The following is a 27,973-nucleotide window of genomic DNA, read 5'->3' as shown; positions in this document are numbered from 1 at the left end:
CAAGGTCCACCTGACCACGGACACGTGGACGAGTGCTGCCGGGCAGGGCCACTATATATCGCTGACGGCGCATTGGGTTAACTTGGTGGAGGCTGGGACCGAGTCTGACCCTGGGGCTGCTCATATACTGCCGACGCCGAGGATTGCGGGGCCTACCTCGGTCCAGGTGTTTCAGGCCTACTATGCCTCCTCCTCCTCCCACCCCTCCTCCACCTCCTCCTCCGAACTACCATCCGTGGGCACGGCGCCATCAGTCGGTAGCTCTAGGCACAGCAGCAGTGCCGTCGCTAAGCGACAGCAGGCGGTGCTCAAACTGCTGAGCCTAGGCGACAAAAGGCACACCGCCCAAGAGCTATTACAGGGCATCACGGCGCAGACTGATCTGTGGCTGGCACCGCTGAACCTCAAGCCGGGAATGGTTGTGTGTGACAACGGCCGTAACCTGGTGGCGGCTCTGCAACTCGGCAGACTGACACATGTGCCATGCCTGGCCCATGTGTTAAATTTGATAGTTCAGCGTTTCCTCAAGACATACCCCAATCTGTCTGATTTGCTCACGAAGGTGCGCCGCATCTGTGCGCATTTCAGGAAGTCCAGCCCAGATGCTGCCACTCTCAGGGCAGCGCAGCGCCGCCTCCAACTGCCCGCTCACCGACTGTTGTGCGACGTGCCCACGAGGTGGAATTCAACACTGACCATGTTATCCAGAGTTTACCAGCAGCGCAGAGCGATTGTAGACTGCCAGATGTCAACTTCCACCAGAACTGGTAGTCAGGTCAGTCAGCTTCCTCAAGTCTACAATGAGGAGTGGACGTGGATGTCTGATATCTGTCAGGTGCTGAGTAACTTTGAGGAGTCAACACAGATGGTCAGTGGCGATGCCGCCATCATCAGCCTCACCATCCCGCTGCTTGGCCTGTTGAAAAACTCTCTGGTCAGCATGAAGTCGGAAGCTTTGCGCTCGTCACAAGAGACAGGGGAAGAATATTCCCTTGTTGATAGCCAAAGCACCCTCAGGTCTGTTTCTCAGCGCATATCGGAGGAGGTGGAGGTGGAGGAGGATGAGGAGGAAGAGGAGGAGAATGTTGGCGAGACACAAGAGGGGACCATTGTTGAGTCCTTTACTGTTCAGCGTGTATGGGCAGAAGAAGAGGAGTTGGAGGAGTTGGAGGAGGAGGAAATGGACAGTCAGGCCAGTGAGGGGAGTGAATTCTTACGCGTTGGTACTCTGGCGCATATGGCAGATTTCATGCTAGGCTGCCTATCCCGTGACCCTCGCGTTCAAAGAATTTATTCCAGCACCGATTACTGGGTGTTCACTCTCCTGGACCCACGGTACAAGCAAAATCTTTCCACTCTCATCCCTGCAGAGGAAAGGAGTGTGAGAATGCATGAATACCAGCAGGCCCTGGTGCACAAGCTGAAACAGTATTTCCCTTCTGACAGCGCTAGCGGCAGAGTGCGTAGTTCTGCGGGACAAGTAGCGAGGGAGAGTAGGCGAGCAGGCAGCTTGTCCAGCACTGGCAAGGGTACGCTTTACAAGGCTTTTGCCAGCTTTATGTCACCCCAGCAAGACACTGTCACCTGTCCCCAGTCTCGGCAGAGTAGGGCTGATCTTTACAGAAAGATGGTGAGGGAGTACGTAGCTGACCATACCATCGTCCTAAATGATCACACAGCTCCCTACAACTACTGGGTTTCAAAGCTGGACATGTGGCACGAACTGGCGCTGTACGCCTTGGAGGTTCTTGCCTGCCCTGCCGCTAGCGTCTTGTCCGAGCGGGTTTTCAGTGCAGCTGGTGGCATCATCACCGATAAGCGTACACGCCTGTCGACTGACAGCGCTGACAGGCTGACGCTTATTAAAATGAATAAAGGCTGGATTTCTCAGAATTTCCAATCTCCACCAGGTGAAGGAAGCTCAACCTGAATAATTGATCCACTCCTCCTCCTCCTCATTTTCCTCCTTCTCCTCCTCTTTGTACAGTAAAGCAGAGGAAAATGGCTATTTTTTGACAGGGCCCACTGGCTCTTGCTATAGTACTTCATGCATTTAATTTTTCTGGAGGGCCACCTACCCGGTCCTCTGTTTGAAACAATTTTTGTGAGTGCCACATACAGGCACTCAATCTATTCCATTTTACTGCAGGGCCACCTACCTGCTCCTCTGGTTTGAAGCATTTTTGGGACTGCCACATACAGGCACTCAATCTATTCCATTTTACTGGAGGGCCACCTACCTGCTCCTCTGGTTTGAAAAATTTTTGGGACTGCCACATACAGGCACTCAATCTATTCCATTTTACTGCAGGGCCACCTACCTGCTCCTCTGGTTTGAAACATTTTTGGGACTGCCACATACAGGCACTCAATCTATTCCATTTTACTGGAGGGCCACCTACCTGCTCCTCTGGTTTGAAAAATTTTTGGGACTGCCACATACAGGCACTCAATCTATTCCATTTTACTGCAGGGCCACCTACCTGCTCCTCTGGTTTGAAACATTTTTGGGACTGCCACATACAGGCACTCAATCTATTCCATTTTACTGGAGGGCCACCTACCTGCTCCTCTGGTTTGAAACATTTTTGGGACTGCCACATACAGGCACTCAATCTATTCCATTTTACTGCAGGGCCACCTACCTGCTCCTCTGGTTTGAAACATTTTTGGGACTGCCACATACAGGCACTCAATCTATTCCATTTTACTGGAGGGCCACCTACCTGCTCCTCTGGTTTGAAAAATTTTTGGGACTGCCACATACAGGCACTCAATCTATTCCATTTTACTGCAGGGCCACCTACCTGCTCCTCTGGTTTGAAACATTTTTGGGACTGCCACATACAGGCACTCAATCTATTCCATTTTACTGGAGGGCCACCTACCTGCTCCTCTGGTTTGAAAAATTTTTGGGACTGCCACATACAGGCACTCAATCTATTCCATTTTACTGCAGGGCCACCTACCTGCTCCTCTGGTTTGAAACATTTTTGGGACTGCCACATACAGGCACTCAATCTATTCCATTTTACTGGAGGGCCACCTACCTGCTCCTCTGGTTTGAAAAATTTTTGGGACTGCCACATACAGGCACTCAATCTATTCCATTTTACTGGAGGGCCACCTACCTGCTCCTCTGGTTTGAAAAATGTTTGGGACTGCCACATACAGGCACTATCCAAATTAAATTGTCTCCATAGCAGCCTCCACACGTTGTCTCCATTGCTACCTCCAAAAGTCGTCCATATAGCTGCCTCCATACATTGTCCCTTTATCAAACAAGGTGTGTCAGGCAGAAATTTGGGTTGTTTTCATGGATTCCACATCAAAGTTGTTAACTTTGTCGCCACCCTGCTGTGTTATCCACAAAATATACTGGCAAACTTTTACCATTTAGGGATATTATTTCAGCGCTTCTTGCGCATCTGTTTACATTCCCCTCACCCGGCATATCCTAAACTTATAAGAACGCTACTACACTTGATCTTATACAAAAGGTTCTTAGAAGTGCTGTTTGGGGAGTAGCCTAGAGACAGGGGCTTGGATTGGCGAAAGCTCGCCTGGCATCGGAGCGCCAGCTCCATGCGCATCATGCGCTTCTTGCGCATCTGTTTACATTCCCCTCACCCGCCATATCCCAAACTTATAAGAACGCTACTACACTTAACTTGGTGCAGGCTGGGACCGAGTCTGACCCTGGGGCTGGTCATATACTGCCGACGCAGAGAATTGCGGGGCCTACCTCGGTCCAGGTCTCAAAGGCCTACTATACCTCCTCCCACCCCTCCTCCACCTCCTCCTCCTCCGAATTACCATCCGTGGGCATGGCGCCATCAGTCGGTAGCTCTAGGCACAGCAGCAGTGCCGTCGCTAAGCGACAGCAGGGGGTGCTGAAACTGCTGAGCCTAGGCGATAAAAGGCACACCGCCCAAGAGCTATTACAGGGCATTCCACATCAAAGTTGTTAACTTTGTCGCCACCCTGCTGTGTAATCCACAAAATATACTTGCAAACTTTTACCATTTAGGGATATTATTTCAGCGCTTCTTGCGCATCTGTTTACATTCCCCTCACCCGCCATATCCTAAACTTATAAGAACGCTACTACACTTGATCTTATACAAAAGGTTCTTAGAAGTGCTGTTTGGGGAGTAGCCTAGAGACAGGGGCTTGGATTGGCGAAAGCTCGCCTGGCTGCAGAGCGCCAGCTCCATCCCAAGATCCAACTAACATAGTTGCAGCACCTTTAATCTACTACTAGTTCACTGCCTCCATAATAATAATAATAATAATCTTTATTTATATAGCGTCATCATATTCTGTAGCGCTTTACAAATCATAGGAAACAAATACAAATGTAATGTAACAGAGCACAACATTTGTATGGAACAACAGGAGTGAGGTCCCTGCTCGCCAGAGCTTACGGTTTATGAAGATGATGGGGTAACACGAGGTAAAAGAATATTTAATGGTCAAGCCATTCTTCTTAGGGAATAGAAAAAAATATAATAAATGGAATTGCTGTCGCTTGAACCACTCAGCCGTCATCTTATATACCAGGTCCAGGGTGAATGGGACTGCAGAGAAGTCTGGTGCCTGTTGGTTGCTGGATAACAGATGGGAGGACGACACAGGACGGGTTAGTAGAAGAGTTAAAACTTCATGCAGTTAATGAGTGTTATAGGCTTGCCTAAAGAAATGGGTTTTAAGAGCACGTTTGAAACTTTGGAGGTTAGGTATTAGTCTGATAGTCCGGGGCAGAGCATTCCATAGAATTGGTGCAGCTCTAGAGAAGTCTTGGAGAAGCGAGTGGGAGGTCCGCACTAGGGTAGAGGTTAATCTAAGATCACTGGCGGATCTAAGAGCACGGGTTGGGCGATAGACTGAGATAAGAGAGGAGAGGTAGGGGGGTGCAGCATTATACAGAGCTTTATGGATGAGGGTTATTATTATTTTAAACTGTATTCGAAAGGAGACTGGCAGCCAGTGCAGCGACTGGCATGAACTGTAAGCATACATGGTCCCCTTATCAAACGAGCTGTGTCAGGCAGAATTTTGGGTTGTTTTCATGGCTTCCATGTTAACTTTGTCGCCACCCTGCTGTGTAATCCACAAAATATACTGGCAAACTTTTATCATGTACCGATATTATTTGAGCGCTTCTTGCTCACCTCCTTTGGTTCCTCTCTGACACCCATTGGTTTGAAGCCTGAGTCCAATTAGGGTATGTCGCCATGCCACTCTCTAGCCTGCTGCCGCTGCCTCTGCATGCCGTCCCCTATAGTGTCAGGGTCAATTATTGGATGTTTTAGATGCTATCTAGCTTCATTCTGTCACTCTGTCATGGCCATGCTGTTGCCCATAATTTTGGCATAATGGTGCGATTAGGCAGCCTCAGAGGCATCCATGCATGCTGCCCCTGCTGTTTCCTGTCCATTTCCGTGGTGTTTCCATCCTTTTCTGAGGTTCCCAGGTGTTTGGCCAAGCTTCCCTGTGCAGAGCCTTGGTCCCCTTGAAAAATGCTCGAGTCTCCCATTGACTTCAATGGGGTTCGTTATTCGAGACGAGCACTCGAGCATCGGGAAAAGTTCGTCTCGAATAACGAGTACCCGAGCATTTTAGTGTTCGCTCATCTCTAGAGACGAACTTTTCCCGATGCTCGAGTGCTCGTTTCGAGTAACGAGCCCCATTGAAGTCAATGGGAGACTCGAGCATTTTTCAAGGGGACCAAGGCTCTGCACAGGGAAGCTTGGCCAAACACCTGGGAACCTCAGAAAAGGATGGAAACACCACGGAAATGGACAGGAAACAGCAGGGGCAGCATGCATGGATGCCTCTGAGGCTGCTTAATCGCACCATTATGCCAAAATTATGGGCAACAGCATGGCCATGACAGAGTGACCGAATGAGGCTAGATAGCATCTAAAACATCCAATAATTGACCCTGACACTATAGGGGACGGCATGCAGAGGCAGCGGCAGCAGCGGCAGGCTAGAGAGTGGCATGGCAACATACCCTAAATGGACTCAGGCTTCAAACCAATGGGTGGCAGAGAGGAACCAAAGGAGGTGAGCAAGAAGCGCTCAAATAATATCGGTACATGATAAAAGTTTGCCAGTATATTTTGTGGGTTACACAGCAGGGTGGCGACAAAGTTAACATGGAAGCCATGAAAACAATCCAAAATTCTGCCTGACACAGCTCGTTTGATAAGGGGACCATGTATGGAGGCAGTGAACTAGTAGTAGATTAAAGGTGCTGCAGTTAAAACTATGTTAGTTGGATCTTGGCATGGAGCTGGTGCTCCGCTGCCAGGCGAGCTTTTGCCAATCCAAGCCCCTGTCTCTAGGCTACTCCCCAAACAGCACTTCTAAGGACCTTTTGTATAAGATCAAGTGTAGTAGCGTTCTTATAAGTTTGGGATATGGCGGGTGAGGGGAATGTAAACTTCTGCGCAAGAAGCGCTGAAATAATATCCGTAAATGAAAAAAGTTTTCCAGTATATTTTGTGGCTTACACAGCACGGTGGCGACAAAGTTAACAAGTTTGATGCGGAATGCCCTGTAATAGCTCTTGGGCGGTGTGCCTTTTATCACCTAGGCTCAGCAGTTTGAGCACCGCCTGCTGTCGCTTAGCGACGGCACTGCTGCTGTGCCTAGAGCTACCGACTGATGGCGCCATGCCCACGGATGGTAATTCGGAGGAGGAGGAGGAGGTGGAGGAGGGGTGGGAGGAGGAGGAGGCATAGTAGGCCTGAAACACCTGGACCGAGGTAGGCCCCGCAATCCTCTGCGTCGGCAGTATATGACCAGCCCCAGGGTCAGACTCGGTCCCAGCCTGCACCAAGTTAAGTGTAGTAGCGTTCTTATAAGTTTGGAATATGGCGGGTGAGGGGAATGTAAACAGATGCGCAAGAAGCGCTGAAATAATATCCGTAAATGGTAAAAGTTTGCCAGTATATTTTGAGGATTACACAGCAGGGTGGCGACAAAGTTAACAAGTTTGTTGTGGAAGCCATGAAAACAACCCAAAATTCTGCCTGACACAGCACGTTTGATAAGGCGGCCATGTATGGAGGCAGTGAACTAGTAGTAGATTAAAGGTGCTGCAGTTAAAACTATGTTAGTTGGTTCTTGGCATGGAGCTGACGCTCCGCTGCCAGGCGAGCTTTCGCCAATCCAAGCCCCTGTCTCTAGGCTACTCCCCAAACAGCACTTCTAAGAACCTTTTGTATAAGATCAAGTGTAGTAGCGTTCTTATAAGTTTAGGATATGGCGGGTGAGGGGAATGTAAACAGATGCGCAAGAAGCGCTGAAATAATATCCGTAAATGGTAAAAGTTTGCCAGTGTATTTTGTGGATAACACAGCAGGGTGGCGACAAAGTTAACAACTTTGATGTGGAATCCATGAAAACAACCCAAATTTCGGCCTGACACACCTCGTTTGATAAAGGGACGATGTATGGAGGCAGCTATATGGACGACTTTTGGAGGTAGCAATGGAGACAACGTGTGGAGGCTGCTATGGAGACAATTCAATTTGGATAGTGCCTGTATGTGGCAGTCCAAAAAAGTTTTCAAACCAGAGGAGCAGGTAGGTGGCCCTCCAGAAAAATGGAATAGATTGAGTGCCTGTATGTGGCAGTCCAAAAAAGTTTTCAAACCAGAGGAGCAGGTAGGTGGCCCTCCAGAAAAATGGAATAGATTGAGTGCCTGTATGTGGCAGTCCAAAAAAGTTTTCAAACCAGAGGAGCAGGTAGGTGGCCCTCCATAAAAATGGAATAGATTGAGTGCCTGTATGTGGCAGTCCAAAAAAGTTTTCAAACCAGAGGAGCAGGTAGGTGGCCCTCCAGAAAAATGGAATAGATTGAGTGCCTGTATGTGGCAGTCCAAAAAAGTTTTCAAACCAGAGGAGCAGGTAGGTGGCCCTCCAGAAAAATGGAATAGATTGAGTGCCTGTATGTGGCAGTCCAAAAAAGTTTTCAAACCAGAGGAGCAGGTAGGTGGCCCTCCATAAAAATGGAATAGATTGAGTGCCTGTATGTGGCAGTCCAAAAAAGTTTTCAAACCAGAGGAGCAGGTAGGTGGCCCTCCATAAAAATGGAATAGATTGAGTGCCTGTATGTGGCAGTCCAAAAAAGTTTTCAAACCAGAGGAGCAGGTAGGTGGCCCTCCAGAAAAATGGAATAGATTGAGTGCCTGTATGTGGCAGTCCAAAAAAGTTTTCAAACCAGAGGAGCAGGTAGGTGGCCCTCCATAAAAATGGAATAGATTGAGTGCCTGTATGTGGCAGTCCAAAAAAGTTTTCAAACCAGAGGAGCAGGTAGGTGGCCCTCCATAAAAATGGAATAGATTGAGTGCCTGTATGTGGCAGTCCAAAAAAGTTTTCAAACCAGAGGAGCAGGTAGGTGGCCCTCCATAAATATGGAATAGATTGAGTGCCTGTATGTGGCAGTCCAAAAAAGTTTTCAAACCAGAGGAGCAGGTAGGTGGCCCTCCATAAAAATGGAATAGATTGAGTGCCTGTATGTGGCAGTCCAAAAAAGTTTTCAAACCAGAGGAGCAGGTAGGTGGCCCTCCATAAAAATGGAATAGATTGAGTGCCTGTATGTGGCAGTCCAATAAAGTTTTCAAACCAGAGGAGCAGGTAGGTGGCCCTCCAGAAAAATTGAATAGATTGAGTGCCTGTATGTGGCACTCCCAAAAATTGTTTAAAACAGAGGACCGGGTCGGTGGCCCTCCATAAAAATTAAATGCATAAAGTACTATAGCTAGAGCCAGTGGGCCCTGTAAAAAAATAGCCAGTTTCCTCTGCTTTACTGTACAAAGAGGAGGAGAAGGAGGAAAATGAGGAGGAGGAGGAGTGGATCAATTATTCAGGTTGAGCTTCCTTCACCTGGTGGAGATTGGAAATTAGGAGAAATCCAGGCTTTATTCATCTTGATAAGCGTCAGCCTGTCAGCGCTGTCAGTCGACAGGCGTGTACGCTTATCGGTGATGATGCCACCAGCTGCACTGAAAACCCGCTCGGACAAGACGCTAGCGGCAGGGCAGGCAAGAACCTCCAAGGCGTACAGCGCCAATTCGTGCCACATGTCCAGCTTTGAAACCCAGTAGTTGTAGGGAGCTGTGTGATCATTTAGGACGATGGTATGGTCAGCTACGTACTCCCTCACCATCTTTCTGTAAAGATCAGCCCTACTCTGCCGAGACTGGGGACAGGTGACAGTGTCTTGCTGGGGTGACATAAAGCTGGCAAAAGCCTTGTAAAGCGTACCCTTGCCAGTGCTGGACAAGCTGCCTGCTCGCCTACTCTCCCTCGCTACTTGTCCCGCAGAACTACGCACTCTGCCGCTAGCGCTGTCAGAAGGGAAATACTGTTTCAGCTTGTGCACCAGGGCCTGCTGGTATTCATGCATTCTCACACTCCTTTCCTCTCCAGGGATGAGAGTGGAAAGATTTTGCTTGTACCGTGGGTCCAGGAGAGTGAACACCCAGTAATCGGTGCTGGAATAAATTCTTTGAACGCGAGGGTCACGGGATAGGCAGCCTAGCATGAAATCTGCCATATGCGCCAGAGTACCAACGCGTAAGAATTCACTCCCCTCACTGGCCTGACTGTCCATTTCCTCCTCCTCCAACTCCTCCAACTCCTCTTCTTCTGCCCATACACGCTCAACAGTGAAGGACTCAACAATGGTCCCCTCTTGTGTCTCGCCAACATTCTCCTCCTCTTCCTCCTCATCCTCCTCCACCTCATCCGATATGCGCTGAGAAACAGACCTAAAGGTGCTTTGGCTATCAACAAGGGAATATTCTTCCCCTGTCTCTTGTGACGAGCGCAAAGCTTCCGACTTCATGCTGACCAGAGAGTTTTTCAACAGGCCAAGCAGCGGGATGGTGAGGCTGATGATGGCGGCATCGCCACTGACCATCTGTGTTGACTCCTCAAAGTTACTCAGCACCTGACAGATATCAGACATCCACGTCCACTCCTCATTGTAGACTTGAGGAAGCTGACTGACCTGACTACCAGTTCTGGTGGAAGTTGACATCTGGCAGTCTACAATCGCTCGGCGCTGCTGGTAAACTCTGGATAACATGGTCAGTGTTGAATTCCACCTCGTGGGCACGTCGCACAACAGTCGGTGAGCGGGCAGTTGGAGGCGGCGCTGCGCTGCCCTGAGAGTGGCAGCATCTGTGCTGGACTTCCTGAAATGCGCACAGATGCGGCGCACCTTCGTGAGCAAATCAGACAGATTGGGGTATGTCTTGAGGAAACGCTGAACTATCAGATTTAACACATGGGCCAGGCATGGCACATGTGTCAGTCTGCCGAGTTGCAGAGCCGCCATCAGGTTACGGCCGTTGTCACACACAACCATGCCTGGCTTCAGGTTCAGCGGTGCCAGCCACAGATCAGTCTGCGTCGTGATGCCCTGTAATAGTTCTTGGGCGGTGTGCCTTTTATCGCCTAGGCTCAGCAGTTTGAGCACCGCCTGCTGTCGCTTAGCGACGGCACTGCTGCTGTGCCTAGAGCTACCGACTGATGGCGCCATGCCCACGGATGGTCGTTCGGAGGAGGAGGTGGAGGAGGGGTGGGAGGAGGAGGAGGCATAGTAGGCCTGAAACACCTGGACCGAGGTAGGCCCCGCAATCCTCGGCGTCGGCAGTATATGACCAGCCGCAGGGTCAGACTCGGTCCCAGCCTCCACCAAGTTAACCCAATGTGCCGTCAGCGATATATAGTGGCCCTGCCCGGCAGCACTCGTCCACGTGTCCGTGGTCAGGTGGACCTTGTCAGAAACGGCGTTGGTCAGGGCACGGATAATGTTGTCTGACACGTGCTGGTGCAGGGCTGGGACGGCACATCGGGAAAAGTAGTGGCGGCTGGGGACCGAATACCGAGGGGCGGCCGCCGCCATGAGGCTGCGAAAGGCCTCGGTCTCTACTAGCCTATAGGGCAGCATCTCCAGGCTTAGCAATCTGGAGATGTGCACATTAAGGGCTTGGGCGTGCGGGTGGGTTGCACTATATTTGCGTTTCCGCTCCAGCGTCTGGGGTATGGAGAGCTGAACGCTGGTGGATGCTGTGGAGGATCGTGGAGGCGACGGTGGGGTTTTTGTGGCAGGGTCCTGGGCAGGGGGCTGACTATCAGCTGACACAGGGGAAGGAGCAGTGGTGTGCACGGCCGGAGGTGAACGCGCTTGTTGCCACTGAGTGGGGTGTTTAGCATTCATATGCCTGCGCATACTGGTGGTAGTTAAGCTAGTAGTGGTGGAACCCCTGCTGATCCTGGTTTGGCAAATGTGGCACACCACAGTCCGTCGGTCATCCGGTGTTTCCTTAAAGAACCTCCAGACTTCTGAAAATCTAGCCCTCGCCGCAGGAGCCCTCGCCACAGGAGCTTTACTAGTTGACACATTTGGCGCTGATGCACCAGCTCTGGCCCTGCCTCTCCGTCTGGCCCCACCACTGCCTCTTCCAACCTGTTCTGGTCGAGGACTCTCCTCCGTCTCAGAAGCACTGTGTTCACCCGGCCTCTCAACCCAGCTTGGGTCTGTCACCTCATCATCCTCCGATCCCTCAGTCTGCTCCCCCCTCGGACTTCCTGCCCTGACAACAACTTCCCCACTGTCTGACAACCGTGTCTCCTCATCGTCGGACACCTCTTTACACACTTCTTCCACTACGTCAAGAAGGTCATCATCACCCACAGACTGCGACTGGTGGAAAACCTGGGCATCGGAAAATTGCTCATCAGCAACCGGACAAGTGGTTTGTGACTGTGGGAAGGGTCCAGAAAACAGTTCCTCAGAGTATGCCGGTTCAAATGGCAAATTTTGCTGGGAGGGGGCAGACTGGGGGGGAGGAGGCTGAGGTGCAGGAGCTGGAGGAGTGCCGATTTTGGTGACATGGGTGGACTGCGTGGAAGACTGACTGGTGGACAAATTGCTCGAAGCATTGTCGGCAATCCACGACATCACCTGTTCGCACTGTTCTGGCCTCAACAGTGCTCTACCACGAGTCCCAGTAACTTCAGACATGAACCTAGGGAGTGTAGCTCTGCGGCGTTCCCCTGCTCCCTCATCAGCAGGTGGTGTCTCACCCCGCCCAGGACCACGGCCTCTGACCCCTGCAGTAGTTGGACGCCCACGTCCCCGCCCTCATCCTCTACCCCTAGCCCTCGGGTTAAACATTTTGAAAATGAGAGTTATAACTTTAATTTTTTTTTTACCTTTTTTTTTTTTTTTTTTTGTGTGTTTTTTAGTTTTTAAAACCAAACGATGCTATCCTATTGCTATGGCTATTTTCTAGCCAAGTATGAAAGCACACTGCTATGCCAGATGAGATGACGCTGAGTTATGAAAAAAATAAACGTAAAATAAAAAAGGAAATGGCAGACTGTGCCTAATTGAAATCCAACCCCGGGCCCTAATAAATTTTCCCACTTCGGTCTTTGCGATGGATATGTGCGTCACTAAGCGCAAAACACAGTGGACGCAAGTCTCACTCCAAATTGCTCACAATTTGCTAGTAGATGCACTGTAACAACTACAGCCACCAGCAGATCAACCAGAAATCAAATATATATAAGGCTACTGTAGGCGTAAGTAAGCCGTTTGGATTCTCCTATGGCTATTTTCTAGCCAAGTATTAAAGCACACTACTATGCCAGATGAGATGACGCTGAGTTATGAAAAAAATAAACGTAAAATAAAAAAGGAAATGGCAGACTGTGCCTAATTGAAATCCAACCCCGGGCCCTAATAAATTTTCCCACTTCGGTCTTTGCGATGGATATGTGCGTCACTAAGCGCAAAACACAGTGGTCGCAAGTCTCACTCCAAATTGCTCACAATTTGCTAGTAGATGCACTGCAACAACTACAGCCACCAGCAGATCAACCAGAAATCAAATATATATAACGCTACTGTAGGCGTAAGTAAGCCGTTTGGATTCTCCTATGGCTATTTTCTAGCCAAGTATTAAAGCACACTACTATGCCAGATGAGATGACGCTGAGTAATGAAAAAAATAAACGTAAAATAAAAAAGGAAATGGCAGACTGTGCCTAATTGAAATCCAACCCCGGGCCCTAATAAATTTTCCCACTTCGGTCTTTGTGATGGATATGTGCGTCACTAAGCGCAAAACACAGTGGTCGCAAGTCTCACTCCAAATTGCTCACAATTTGCTAGTAGATGCACTGCAACAACTACAGCCACCAGCAGATCAACCAGAAATCAAATATATATAACGCTACTGTAGGCGTAAGTAAGCCGTTTGGATTCTCCTATGGCTATTTTCTAGCCAAGTATTAAAGCACACTACTATGCTAGATGAGATGACGCTGAGTTATGAAAAAAATAAACGTAAAATAAAAAAGGAAATGGCAGACTGTGCCTAATTGAAATCCAACCCCGGGCCCTAATAAATTTTCCCACTTCGGTCTTTGCGATGGATATGTGCGTCACTAAGCGCAAAACACAGTGGTCGCAAGTCTCACTCCAAATTGCTCACAATTTGCTAGTAGATGCACTGCAACAACTACAGCCACCAGCAGATCAACCAGAAATCAAATATATATAACGCTACTGTAGGCGTAAGTAAGCCGTTTGGATTCTCCTATGGCTATTTTCTAGCCAAGTATTAAAGCACACTACTATGCCAGATGAGATGACGCTGAGTTATGAAAAAAATAAACGTAAAATAAAAAGAAACTGGCAGACTGTGCCTAATTGAAATCAAACCCCTAATAAATTTTCCCACTTTGGTGTTTGAGGTGGATACGTGTGTCACTAAGAGCTAAACACAACGGTAGCAAGTCCCCCTGCTAATTCCTCACAATATGGTACTAGCTGCACTACTAGTGCCAGCAAGCCCAGCCACAAGCAAATAAAAAAAAAAGGATAACGTTATTGTAGCCCTAAGAAGGGCTGTTGTAGAATCACTCCTGCCTAACAGTAAGCTAATAGAGCACCCTAACGCTTTCCCTGACCAGCAGCAGCTCTCTCCCTAGCGGCATCCAGACAGAGAATGATCCGAGCAGCACGGGCAGCGGCTAGTCTATCCCAGGGTCACCTGATCTGGCCAGCCAACCACTGCTATCTACGTGTAAGGGTACCACGTCATGCTGGGTGGAGTGCAGAGTCTCCTGGCTTGTGATTGGCTCTGTTTCTGGCCGCCAAAAAGCAAAACGACGGGAGCTGCCATTTTCTCGAGCTGGCGAAATACTCGTCCGAGCAACGAGCAGTTACGAGTACGCTAATGCTCGATCGAGCATCAAGCTCGGACGAGTATGTTCACTCATCTCTATTCATCACTTATTAATTTGATACTAATAAAAGTTCATTTTTACTCCTTGGTTATGGTGCCTTAGGGCTCAATAGCCCCCTCTTGCAAAGTTTCAAAAATAGCCTACCAAGTAGAGATTTCCCATTTTTTTTTCCTTTAGAATTCTACTTCTGTACTACAAAATACTATTCTGTGCGACAGAATTCTACTTCTGTAATACAAAATACTATTTTGTGCGACAGAATTCTACTTCCGTACTACAAAATAGCATTCTGTGCGACAGAATTCTACTTCTGTACTACAAAATGCCATTCTGTGCGACAGAATTCTACTTCTGTACTACAAAATACCATTCTGTCCGACAAAATTCCTATTCTGTGAGAAATATCTGTCAGTCAAACAAACTAGCCAACCAATCAAATGCTTCCTTTATTCCCAGGTCCTGGAGACAGCAGTGAAGCTCCAGCTCTGCTGTCAGGCTGGAGGTTGTCAGATCTCCCTGATCTGCCCTGGTTGTGGTCTATAGATAGGACAGGGACTGGATTGTGCTGATCTCCTGCACATTGTATATACACAGTTTCTGCTCTGAGAAGATAGTTACAGTAGATTCTATTTCCTCGTGGTGTAAAGGGCCTTTGATGACGTCATCGCCATATGACTTGTGTGGGAGGGGCAACTCTACAGTTACACAGAAACCATGATCCCTGATAGAAGCTGCAGCCCTGAGGGATAGAAGGGAGTAATGGAGGGAGAGGAGGAGGTGGGGAGCAAGGAGAGGAGGAGGTGGGGAGCAGGGAGAGGAGGAGGTGGGGAGCAGGGAGAGGGGGAGGTGGGATGCACTGGCTCATTGTAACGAATCTGCATAAGCCATGTAGCCCCGGGTCAAACAAAGACCCAAGGCTACCATGGCAACCAATCGCCGCCCCCCGATGACGTTCGGGGGAGCGACAATGGAATAAAGATGGCGGCGCCCACGGCAACGGACGGGTTAATAGCACCGACCGCAGTTATTAGCGGTGGGGGTTTGCTGCAATATGCAACAACCCCCACCCTTGCGTGAGCCCTCTTCATACATTCTCTGTACCTCTGCGTCGTAGAGCTACGGCGCAGAGCGTTAAGGGGTTAAAGATTTTCAGCTGCTAGACTCCTGTTTACATGTTCATGTATTTAGAGAAATGTGTCACATTTTTATCGTAAACGGAGGTTTACAGAAATTAACTTCCCTTACTTTAAATGACGGTCCCGGACGTTCAGACCTATGGTGCGCATGCGCCACAATCTCCTATGCTCATCCACATTATCCTTACTTAAGATGACGGCATCAGTAGCGAGTTGTACTGATACACATGCGTGACATGCGCAATAGAGGATTTGCATGCCACTACCTCTTACTGACATGCGCACTAGGGTCTGTAGGACGCGGCTAGCGTTTTGTCTTTGAACAACATGGCCAGGAGGAGGTTCCCTTACAGGTGATTTATTACACTATAATCTATGTAAATTATGTCTGTGTGGTAATAGATCACTTGATCACATATGGCTGTACACTTTACATACTGTTAAAGGGATACACTACTTATTAAAATTGTGTTTATGTGAAAGATAATGATAAATACTACTTTATTGTATATGTGTGCAATGTTTACCCTGGATATGATGTCACAACTCTAAGAGTATATATATCTGTATACACTTGGACACAAATGGCTTGACACAGGCTGGATACACAGCCGAAACGTTGCTTGAGGTGGAATAAACACTGGATTGTTTCACTACCTTGGAGTGCTGCCATTTCTTATGTTTGTATCTATCTATCTATCTCATACCTATCTATCTCATATCTATCTATCTCTATGATATGTATCTCATCTACCGCTGTTTTTGCCTCCAGTATAGTTGCAACCCAGCTTTCCTCGTCTCTTGAATGGGATGTCACCCTGAATGCTCCCGTAAGTATAATCTTCTATATTTGCTTCTGTGTAATGATCTCACATATTGGGGGACATTAATCATAGTCAGTTAGACAGTTTTGAGCGTTTTTTAGCGCAAAAATCTGGCGCATTTTCTGGCGCATGGTTTGGCACTTTGTGGTTTTGAGTCCCTGCGCCTTATCTGACATAGTGAGTGCCTCCCATACAGATGTTTGCATGGGATCTATCACAGATTTGCTACTCTGAGCAGGTGCACTTCCAAAAAAAAAACACTTTTCATTACTAAAAACATAAATTTTAGGTTCCAAAATGAAAAATTCCCTCTATGCAACATGGAAAATACTTCGGAGCAGTTTTAAAATGTAAACTTTCTCCAGTAACGGCTTCATCATTGTCTATAGCAGTGATTTTCAACCTGTGTGCCGTGGCACACTAGTGTGCCACGACACATGGTTGAGTGTGCCGCGGGAGCCCCTGTGTAGCGCTGCCGCCACGCCCCCGTGTTTCTGCCCCCATACTTACCTCCAAGCCCCGCGTAACTTCTCTCCTAATGGCGATCCGCCCATCTTCTGCAGCTCCTGCACCGTGCGGCCCATATCACGTGACTGACGCGACCTGACGTCAGGTCGCGTAAGTCACGTGACCAGAGGCGCGCGGTGCAGGAGCTACAGAAGATGGGTGGATCGCCATTAGGAGAGAAGTTACGCGGAAGAAGACATCAAGGGTAAGTATATAATGTTATTATTTGTATAAGGAAGGAAGCTAGGGTCTTTTTTTTTATTAGTAAAGGGGGGCCTCTAGGGCCTTTTAATTAGTAAAGGCAGGCCGCTAGGGTCTTTTAATTAGTAAAGGGAGGCCGCTAGAGGTTTTTATTAGTAAAGGGAGGGCGCTAGGGGTTTTTTTATTAGTAAAGGGAGGCCTTTTATGACTGTTTTAGTGTCATTTTGTGCTATTTTGGTTGGTGGTGTGCCCCAGGATTTTCTAAGTATAAAAAGTGTGCCGCGGCTCAAAAAAGGTTGAAAATCACTGGTCTATAGGATCATCTCTGTGAGTGATTATTGTCTTATTGTACAGATCTGAGAATATTATCAGACTCCATTTACTGTATATTATAATAAAAAAGGAAAAGACTCATTTCAGCAAGATTTATTTATTTTTTTACATATCTGTAACTTTCAGTCCCTGCAGTTACATTACAATGATAGTTTTTTGTGCAGAGATGAAGCCCTGAACGTTCTGTCATCTTTTCTCAGTCTCCTTTCATTATTGCTCACAAATGAGATCCAACAATTTGAGACAAATTTGGCGCTAAATTAGGCGCAAATGAATCGGACATGAGACAATTCCTAAGAGCATTTACTAAGGCAGGACTAGGTCCATCATAGATCAGGAGCCAAAAAGATGAACAAACCAGGCGCAAAAATAGGTGAATCTGAGACCCACTATGATTAATGTCCCCCATAGTAATATTTTGCGTGTGACTTATGAGAGTATAATCTCCTGGCCGTCCATTATAAGCATATTACACATTATTACAGCCAGTCCTACTATTCATCACATGAAGTCACATGAAGGTTTTACTGCTTCTCATTCACACCTATTACCTCATAAAATACTCTATATATAATGTGAGGTCATTATATCATGACCCATCATTACATGTGAGGAGTCATTTATATCATTGTCCTGGTGACTGATGAAAGGCATGGAGGCTGGAGCCATTGTTATGGTCTCGGCCTATGACGGTTGTTATGGTCTCGGCCTATGATGGTCTATGGAGCCATTGCTATGGTCTTGGCCTGTAACATTGTAGGGAGCCATTGTAATGGCCCCAGCCTATCACGGTGTATGGAGCCATTGTTATGGTCTTGGCCTGTGACATTGTATGGAGCCATTGTTATGGCCAAGCCTATCACGGTGTATTGAACCATTTTTATGGTTTCGGCCTATGACAGTGTATGGAGTCAATGTTTTGTTCCCAGCCTATGACAGTGTATGGAGCCATTGTAATGGTCTTGGCCTATGACGGTCTATTGAGCCATTGCTATGGTCTTGGCCTGTAACATTGTATGGAGCCATTGTAATGACCCCGGCCTATCACGGTGTATGGAGCCATTTCTATGGCCCCGGCCTATGACAGTTTATGGAGCCATTGTTATGGTCTTGGCCTGTGACATTGTATGGAGACATTGTTATGGCCTAGCCTATCACGGTGTATGGAGCCATTGTTATGGTCTCGGCCTATGACTGTGTATGGAGCCATTGTTATGGTCTTGGCCTATGACGGTTTATGAAGCCATTGTTTTGGTCTCAGCCTATGACAATGTATGGAGTCATTATTATGGTCCCGGCCTATGACGGTGTATAGAGCCATTGTTTTGGTCTTGGCCTATGACAATGTATAGAGCTATTGATATGGTCTCGGCCTATTACAGTGTATGGAGTCATTGTTATGATCTTGACCTACAACGGAGTATGGAGCCATTGTTATGGTCTTGGCCTATGACATTGTATAGAGCCATTGTTATGGTCTATGATGCCATTGTTATGGTCTCAGCCTTTGACGGTTTATGGAGCTATTGTTATGGTCCTGGCCTATGACGGTGTATGAAGTCATGTGTCTATTACACTTGGATATCTAGCTGATACATCAGGGTCAAGGCATAGGAGGCGACAAAATGTCACTTGTCACTGGCTTATGTCTAGGATGGATTTTCCCCCTGAAAATGAAGCTACATGGGCAAGGAGTCAACTGCTTCAAACTCTATGTCCTTGTGGTTGTCCAGATGACCACAGATGTCTAGTTCCAACTCTTCAACTATTGATGGTCAATCCTTGGGAGCCCCTTTGTACCAATCTCTTTGTAAAAGACTGAAGGCACAGTAAATGGTAGTGTCATGTTGTGGATATATTCTTACATTTCCAGGAGGAATCACATGGACAGAGTTCTAAAAATAATTTTATGGCGTTATAATGAGACACATCACACAACCTAATATACATAACTTTCTATAGAGCTACACGTGTGTGTTAGAGCTCATACATGGTGGTTATCACACCAAGCATGGAAAGGATTGTGGGACCTCAGTTCTGGCGATGAGTCTTCCTAATACATTGGGACACAACGCAATATGATATTTAAGGCATGTTCATGTTTATGATAAATAAATATCCTGTTTTCTTTAGGGAAACGTTTAAGGGGTTTTCCCATCTGGGCACTTACATTTATTTTAATTTATTTTCCATATGTAAACATTTCTTCTGTTTGGATGTTATTAAAAAAAAAATCACATAGCTTCCTTGGATACGACCACCTCACATTTTGGCAGCGGTGGCCAGACATGTGCTACTGAGCCCTGCCTGACCACCTGGATTCAGCGATCATTAACACAGGACGGCTGGAGGATATGCAGTAACTGCTGTACATTTCATATACAAAAACTTTTTGTTACTTTGTGAAATCACTCCAGCAGAGGTGGCCGTATCCAAGGACACAGAATTGTTTCTAAGGGACCATGTGGCAACATTTATGAGAGATTATCTTCACACAGTTTTTTTTAATAAGATCTAATTGAAGAAATTTATATATATGGCAGATTAAAAAAATGGAATGTAAATGCCAAGACGAGAATACCCCTTTAAGTTTGTGGCAGATCTGTCTGAGAGCTGACATCATGGATCTATATTTGGAGATTTCAGAGATGTAGGTTGGCCCTTCCATGGCAATATCTATAGATGGGTCTTTAGCTTCACTGCCAATGACTCCTTGTCTAATGATGATGTTAAGTAGAATCTACAGCTTGATCCATGTAAGGCTACATACATGTAATGGGCTACCACCAGGGGATGTTTTGGGTTCGTTGGAGATGGGAGGGGTGAGTCCTCCATAGAGAGGAGGCTACCCAGCTCAGTCACAGTGCCGTGAGAGGTGATAAACTCAACACACCGTGACCTGGAGTAATAGACCTCAATGGTGGGCGATATCTGGCCCCAAAATGGGCATCCAGATCATGACCACTGCACGTGTGCATTAGGCCTAATAAGACCTATGGGACCCTCTAAGAGCAATACGGGGGTAGCTGTAATAATTCTTGAACAAAATATTAGCCCAAAAATTGCTGCTCTGCTGATCACCTGATTGGATACGGCTGATCACTAGAGGTTTATATGTATGTGCATAGGAATGATGACGTCCCCTCTTCTCCCCCCTCCCTCTCATTACTGTATTATATCTATTACAGATCTGACAGATATTTTGGCCATTGGTCACAGAGATGTCAGGACGTCACAGGTGTGAGGAGGACATGACAGGTCTGTATGGGAAATCCTACAACCATAATCCAGTGAACGTCGCCTGGTGATAATATGGATCTTACGCATGATGTAATATAGATGGAGGTTTCACAATCTTTTGTTCAACCAAGAAAGATTCTCTATTAGTCATTTAGATTCTGACATTTAGGATCACTATAAGGATTACATCTGAGCTTGTGACTTCTCCTTCAGTGAAAAACCTAAATACCATAGGTGACCGCAGAGAAGGAACTTAAATCTGCCAGGTCCCAGTAAGAAATCTATAATGCACAGGTCTTCATAAGGGAAAGAAACTGTATATAAACCCCCTAAGGCTCATTGGCCATGGGTGACCCTAAAGGAAATCTACCATCGCAATCAAGCATGAAATCAGGGGCTCTTATTCTTAGATCCAGGCACCGTGACTGTGGTAATCTTCTTATATTTGTTATCTATGGTCTACTTCCTTCTAAATTCAACTTTTTAATTTTTTTTAAAAAAAAGATCAGAAGAATTTATTTTATAGTAAAATGGCGCCATTTTTTTTGTAACAAATCAACAATTCAGTTATCAAAATTTACCACATTTTATAACTGAATTTGTTCCCATGTTCGTGGCTGTCTCTCCTTGTCAGAGCTGGTGAATGTGAAGCTGAGATCTTACTGAGATCTCTATATATGGAGTCTCCCGGTGATATCTATCTATATAGCCATGTATTATAACTGTAGCAGCCAATCACAGCTCAGCTTTCATTCATTCAGAGCAGCTAATAAAATGAAAGCAGCGCTGTGATTGGTTAATATGGGTAACACTACTTTACTACAAACAACTCATGTATAAGTCCCTTATGTATAACAATGGGACATAGTTTTTTGGCATATGTTGGGCTAATTTGGACCTATGGATGTATATGCCAGGTATGAGGTCACCACCTGGACACTATTATACAAATGTCTTTGGGTTTAGACAGAAATATTTTTGGCTGTCCTATCAGAAGTTGATATACTGATATATGAGTAACTCCAGGATTAGAAGAGAGTCAAAAGGGTTAAATTTGCCATATTTAATATATATTTATCATGTCTCCATCATTTATTATACAAGATGGCCGCTCCCTGTATTGAGTTGCTATGGAATCAGAATCCTCCCCATTCAACTGAGTCCTAAACATGATGTCATACCCGCTGTGATGTAATCACTGCTATATAACTCGCGCTCTGTACCCATAATTCTCTGAGGGTTGTATAGTAGAGGAGCAGAGAGTGAAGAGGAGAATTTGTTGCTTTTTTTCTGACGAATGATGGAAAGATTTTTTGTAAGTAGACTTTATTTACTGATGGATATCAGGATTATTGTTAGTGGTGAAATTTAGACATCAGGAAATAGACGGTCGGATTGTAATGTAGATAAGGGGAATCCTGGGCGGTGTCATGCTGGGGCTCCTTGGGCCCACCCACCAGATAACATTATTCTGGAGGACCCTCTTCACATTCAACTAAAAAAAAGACCCTTCCAGCTTCCAAATTTAGTTATCTTCTGCTGTATCTTTGTAATCCAGTATAAGGTTGGAGCCTCCGATCCTCTGGTGGGACAGTCCGACACGGATCCTGGGGAATATCTGCTCTCATTTTTTGGTACATTTTTTTGGGACATTATTGATAGCAATGTGTGTCCAGAGGAGCAGGAAGAAGATTTACCCCCAGACCCATGTCCCTAGAGCACATATTATAAAACATGGTGACATCATATCCAGGTCCTGATGTCCCCTCCACCCATTCCTGGTTATACTGAGGTCCTAAATCTGTCATTAGGGTGACATTGAGGGGAAGATCTAAACCCTGTATCTACTGTGCACTAGTTATAATATGTCACCCCCAGACTCATTCTTACACTCCTCTTGCTGATAACAGTTTAAAATTATAAACTTTATGTGAAGAAATTGCAAAAATTGTATAATTTACTCCAAAAGAAAAATGGCGGATGTGTGTACTGGTTACCATAGCAATAGAATCTTTCTCCATTTACCCAGGTTCTAGCGTGATGTCATCACTATCACTGCTGTATACAGCCTGGTATTACCCATAATGCTCTGAGAGATAGACTATGTGATATTGAAGATGTTCTAGAGCCGTCTACTACATCTTTACTCATTTATGGTTATATCAATGTCTCTTTCCACCAATGTCCTCCTATACTCCACTGGTGGTCTCCACCATCTCCTGAAGGTCTATGGTTACTTTGCATGATTCCTTCTGGAGACATCTCCATCATGTGGAACCACAAATAATTTCACTGACCCGAAATTCTGTTCTTCTCTCTCCCCTATAGGATAAACTTACTGGGCGCACCCGTGTTCAAGTTCTGTCCCACAGGGCACTGGAGCCGGATGCTGAACACACATGGATTAAATCATACAAGGACGGGGTAAATAATTCTAGAGACGTTCACCTCCTCCATGACATCTTATCAATAAGATGTCATTGATCTGAAAGTAATGTTTCTATTTTTATGTCCCACAGCTAGGTCCTTCTCCTGCGTTCTATAAATTGGCTGCTGCTACACATGATGGACCAGGAGACCTGATGCCAGAGTCACCTGAGCCCTGCTGGGTTGTAAGATCGGTAAGGAGGCCATTACTATATAGTCATGGACTCACCATGTCCCATAACTGCTGCTGATGCTATTGATGATGATGATGGAGGTCATGATGAATTGAGGGAAAATGATTCGAATTTGACAATTAATATGTATTGACAGGAGACTTTCCTACCACTGGATCCGCCTCCTGAGCATAGTGCAGAAAAACAGCCGTTAGACTTGGACTGCATCATCACGGTAATGTCTCTTTTCCTCTATGATCCACACACGACTTATAGACAATGGGGTAGATTTACTAATATGCTCTAAAAGAAAGTGCAAGATAAACTAGAGCGTGTTATCAAGTACATGATTTACAAATTTAGATGTAATGGATACATCTGGTGTCCGCTGTACGTTTCTTAGATCCAGGCACGGTGACTGTGGTAATATTCTTATATTTGTTATCTATGGCCTCCTTCCTTCTAAATTCAACTTTTAAAAGTATGCCAATGAGCCTATAGAACTCTTGGGGTTGTTACCAGAGACTCTCTGTGCTGCAGCTTCACAGACTATTACACTGTCTTACCCACCTCCTTCTCCCCCAGCACATCCCTGCTGGGGAGGAGACTGCGTAATGGTCTGTGAAGTTACAGCACAGAGGGACACTGGTAATACCCCCCCAGATCGCTTCTGGCTCATCAGCAGAATTATAAAGGTTGATTTTAGAAGGTAGGAGGCCATGGATAATACATATGTGTATGAGTAATTGATCCTGGTTTATCAGTATGGAATTTGATGGCAGATTTAATATTAGGATCTCACTAATTAATTCAGTTTTTCTATGAATTGAACCAAAAAGTCCTAAAATCTCATGTGTCACAAATTAGCATCAAAAACTGCAACTCCTCTCATCACATGTCAAATATGAACAGCAACTAGACAAGTGGACGGGGTCTTAAAAAAAAATAAGAACAGTAGAATTTATTGTATAGTAACATGGCGCCAATTTTTGTAACAAATCAACAATTCAGTTATCAAAATTTAGCACATTTTTTGACTTCATTTTTTTCCCCATGTTCATCGCTGTCTCTCCTTGTCAGAGCTGGTGAATGTGAAGCTGGGATCTTACTATACATAGAGTCTCCCAATGATATCTATCTATATAGCCATATATTATAACTGTAGCAGCCAATCACACCTCAGCTTTCATTCATATCAAGCAGCTAATAAAATGAAAGCAGGGCTGTGATTGGTTAATATGGGTAACACTACTTTACTACAAACAGCTCATGTATAACTGCCTTATGTTTAACAATGGGACATAGTTTGTCATATATCAGGCTAACTTGGACCTATGGATGTATATGGCAAGTATGAGGTCACCACCTGGACACTATTATGCAAATGTCTTTACTATAGGCCGAGATATTTTTGGCTGTCCTATGAGAAGTTGATATACTGATATATGAGTAACGTCCGGAATAGAAGAGAGTGGCGGATGTGTATACTGGTTACCATAGCAATAGAATCTTTCTCCATTTACCCAGGTTCTAGGTAAATGCTGTATACATCCTGGTATTACCCATAATGCTCTGAGAGACAGACTATGTGATGTTGAAGATGTTCTAGAGCCATCTACTACATCTTTACTCATTTATGGTTATATCAATGTCTCTTTCCACCAATGTCCTCCTATACTCCACTAGTGGTCTCCACCATCTCCCCTCCTGAAGGTCTATGGTTACTTTGCATGATTCCTTCTGGAGACGTCTCCATCATGTGGAACCATAAATGATTTCACTGACCCGAAATTCTGTTCTTCTCTCTCCCCTATAGGATAATCTTACTGGCCGCACCCATGTCCGAGTTCTGTCCCGCAGGGCACTGGAGCCGGATGCTGAACACACATGGATTAAATCCTACAAGGACGGGGTAAATAATTCTAGAGACGTCATAAGCCATCACCACATTATACATAACATGTGATATTGGGGTTATCTGGGGTTCACCTCCTCCATGACATCTTATCAATAAGATGTCATTAATCTGAAAGTAATGTTTCTATTTTTATGTCCCACAGCCAGGTCCTTCTACAGCATTCTATAATTTGGCTGTTGCTACGTATGATGGACCAGGAGACCTGATGCCGGAGTCACCTGAGCCCTGCTGGATTGATAGATCGGTAAGGAGGCTATTACTATAGTCATGGACTCACCATGTCCCATAACTGCTGCTGATGCTATTGATGATGAGGTCATGATGAATTGAGGGAAAATTATTCGAATTTGACGATTAATATGTATTAAGATTAGCGAGCACTGCATCATCACGGTAATATCTCTTCTCCTCTATGATCCACACACGACTTATAGACATTGGGGCAGATTTACTAATATTCTTTAAGAGAAAGTGCAAGATAAACTAGAGCGTGTTATCAAGTACATGATTTACACATTAAGTGTGTGGTGTCCGCTGTGTGTACAATTTTTGGTGCTTTCCCATAGTAAATATGGACCCATGTTTATAGTTGAATGGAGGATTCATTTGCTTTCTATCACTCTAAATTTCTGTGTATCCAAATTCTCAACAGGATGAACCAGAAACCTCTGAGAAGAAAAAAAGATCATCTGCTTCAAGATGGCGAAAAAGACTTAGGAGCATCTTCTGCATGGTGAGGAGATCTCAGTCTAGGACATGTATCTCAGCCTGGTGATACATGTCGTGTATCTCAGGATCTCATTCACAAGTGACTGGACTCATGATACACACATCATCATCAGCTTTCTCTTATGTTTCCTCTGTAGTGCCGGGAATCAGTGGAGGTGACTCCTTCCACGCCAGCTCCCAACAGACCGAGCACCAAGGACTTTGGATGCCAAGTCACAGAGGAAGAGCTCAGCCTTGGGCCAAAAGTCACCATAATCCAGGTGAAACCCATGGACCGTTCCTATATGGTTGAGGCTTCAACCCAGGTCGATGAGGATGAGTTCTGAGGTAGGTGGAACGCACATCAGTACATTGTGACAAGGACAACATCAAGGAGATCTGAGATTCTGCAGATCGGAGTCTTCAGAACTTGTCCAGTGACTTCTCTTGTCCCGATATCACATACTATTTTACTATTAAACGTCTAGAGCTAAGTTGATGCTACTGCTGTTTTCCTCTTAGTTTGGAAAAGTGCATTATGGGAGCTCAAAAAATATATTTATAACATACACTGACTGATTTTTGGCTTTTGCGTTGGATTATATGACCTAATGTGAGACTTTCCAATGAAGATAATCCAGATTTTTTTTTTTTTTGCAGCTTTCATTGTTGAATGTCCTGTCTACTCTGCACTTTGGCCCAAAGGATAAGAAGTTCTTCTTGAATTGAAACCAAGACGACCTGCAACCTAGCGAAGCTGTAAGTCCTGACTATACTTTGCCACATAGATGAAAACCTATCACTTCTATACTAGTGAACAGTCCATAAGATATTCCCATCTAGGCCGATGTCCTTGTGGTATCATCACTGCTGCGGACATTTAGATATGGATCATTCCAGGATGGGCCCAGTCTTGTAGACATGTAGCAGCCACTTGATCAGGAATGTATGAAGTGATATATCTTTGTTCTTTCATTAGGCCAATAGACATGTCCTCCCGCCCCTGGTGTCAGAGATGGACGTCTTTTAGAAGAAGATAATTTGGTTTCATCACAATCTGAATGACTGACACTTACTGATACTCTTCGGCTAATTTTATCTTTGGATTCGAGGCTTCAGATTTGACTTTACATTGCACATAGGGTGGCACCATGATACCAGCTATGGGCATCACTTGCCATTTCCTTTTCTCAAGATGTTGGCACAAAGAGTCCTTAGATTTATATGTCACTGCCAATAAATGTGCAGATTATATGAAGTGTTTTTTGTGTTTTTACTTTCTATTTTGTAAAAAAAACTGAAAGGGCTTGTTCCACCACATACCCCATCCATATTCCACCGCTTAGTGAGCCTGGGCCACAGTCTTTGGCAGCTCTATAGAAGTGATGGGACGGCAGTCATAAATACTGGCATGAAGGGGTATAGACAGGAGATTGGTATCTGTGGTGGTAGGGAAATATCATAAACAAAGGTCACACTATCAACCCTTAGGCCTGATGGACACGAACGCACAAACTGCAACACGGCCCGTAGCCTTCCATTGGGCACATTCAGGGTGTGGTCAGTCATTTCCTATTGACCCATCCTGTGTGAGGGTGATCATGGTCATGTGCACGATTCCTTAATCTACAGCATCTCTTAGATTTATCTTGGACTATGAAGAAGAATTTCAATTCTGTTATTGTGGTCTCTCTCCATCTTTATGCATAACCGGAAATGTAGAGGTGCTGGGCCATGGATTCTGGAACTATAGTGTGAATCTATAATACACTGAGGTGACTATATCCTACAAGACTTTCTGGACAAACATGGACCTTCTCCTCTACATTTTGGGACAAGTACATTATGGAGATATATTCCTGAGCTCTTTGTATTACATGTATCATGAAAGTCAGAACCAGTCTTTCCGGCTCTAGACCTGTCACACATTCATCACGGTATCTGCTCCTTATCCTCAGCCCCAGGCCAGACTGGAGAAGTAAATTACCGAGACTTCATAGAGACATGTCAGGAGAGCGCGGAGTATACAGATTTATAGTATGTTGTGATATCAGGTTTTATATCTCATTACATGAGAGTCATTTGCTGTGTGTGTAGATTACTTACAGGACATGAGGGATTGCATGGAGTAATAAAGATGGTGCCCTAACAAAGGAAAAGTTACTAAACTACGATCCTCTCACTGGTCTATCACTCACTGATGTCCATAGCGCCTGCTACA

At 45.6% G+C, this 27,973-nt stretch overlaps 1 protein-coding gene across 1 annotated transcript; it reads left to right on the top strand.

Annotated features, from left to right (window-relative positions):
• The first annotated feature begins 21,765 nt into the window (after nt 1-21,765).
• LOC140064335 (uncharacterized) lies at nt 21,766-27,010 on the top strand. The gene is made up of 10 exons (XM_072111113.1): nt 21,766-21,841; nt 22,855-22,950; nt 23,046-23,147; nt 23,284-23,361; nt 24,943-25,038; nt 25,187-25,288; nt 25,697-25,777; nt 25,911-26,100; nt 26,413-26,511; nt 26,732-27,010. The coding sequence occupies exons 1-8, from the start codon at nt 21,824-21,826 to the stop codon at nt 26,097-26,099; spliced, it is 762 nt and encodes a 253-aa protein (XP_071967214.1). The 5' UTR covers nt 21,766-21,823; the 3' UTR covers nt 26,100; nt 26,413-26,511; nt 26,732-27,010.
• The last annotated feature ends 963 nt before the right edge of the window (nt 27,011-27,973 follow it).

The sequence above is a fragment of the Engystomops pustulosus genome, chromosome 6 (assembly GCF_040894005.1).
Source record: "Engystomops pustulosus chromosome 6, aEngPut4.maternal, whole genome shotgun sequence".
In the NCBI taxonomy this organism is placed as follows: Eukaryota; Metazoa; Chordata; class Amphibia; order Anura; family Leptodactylidae; genus Engystomops; species Engystomops pustulosus.
The sequence above is the reverse complement of the archived record's forward strand: the minus strand, read 5'-3'. Positions and strand labels throughout refer to the sequence as shown.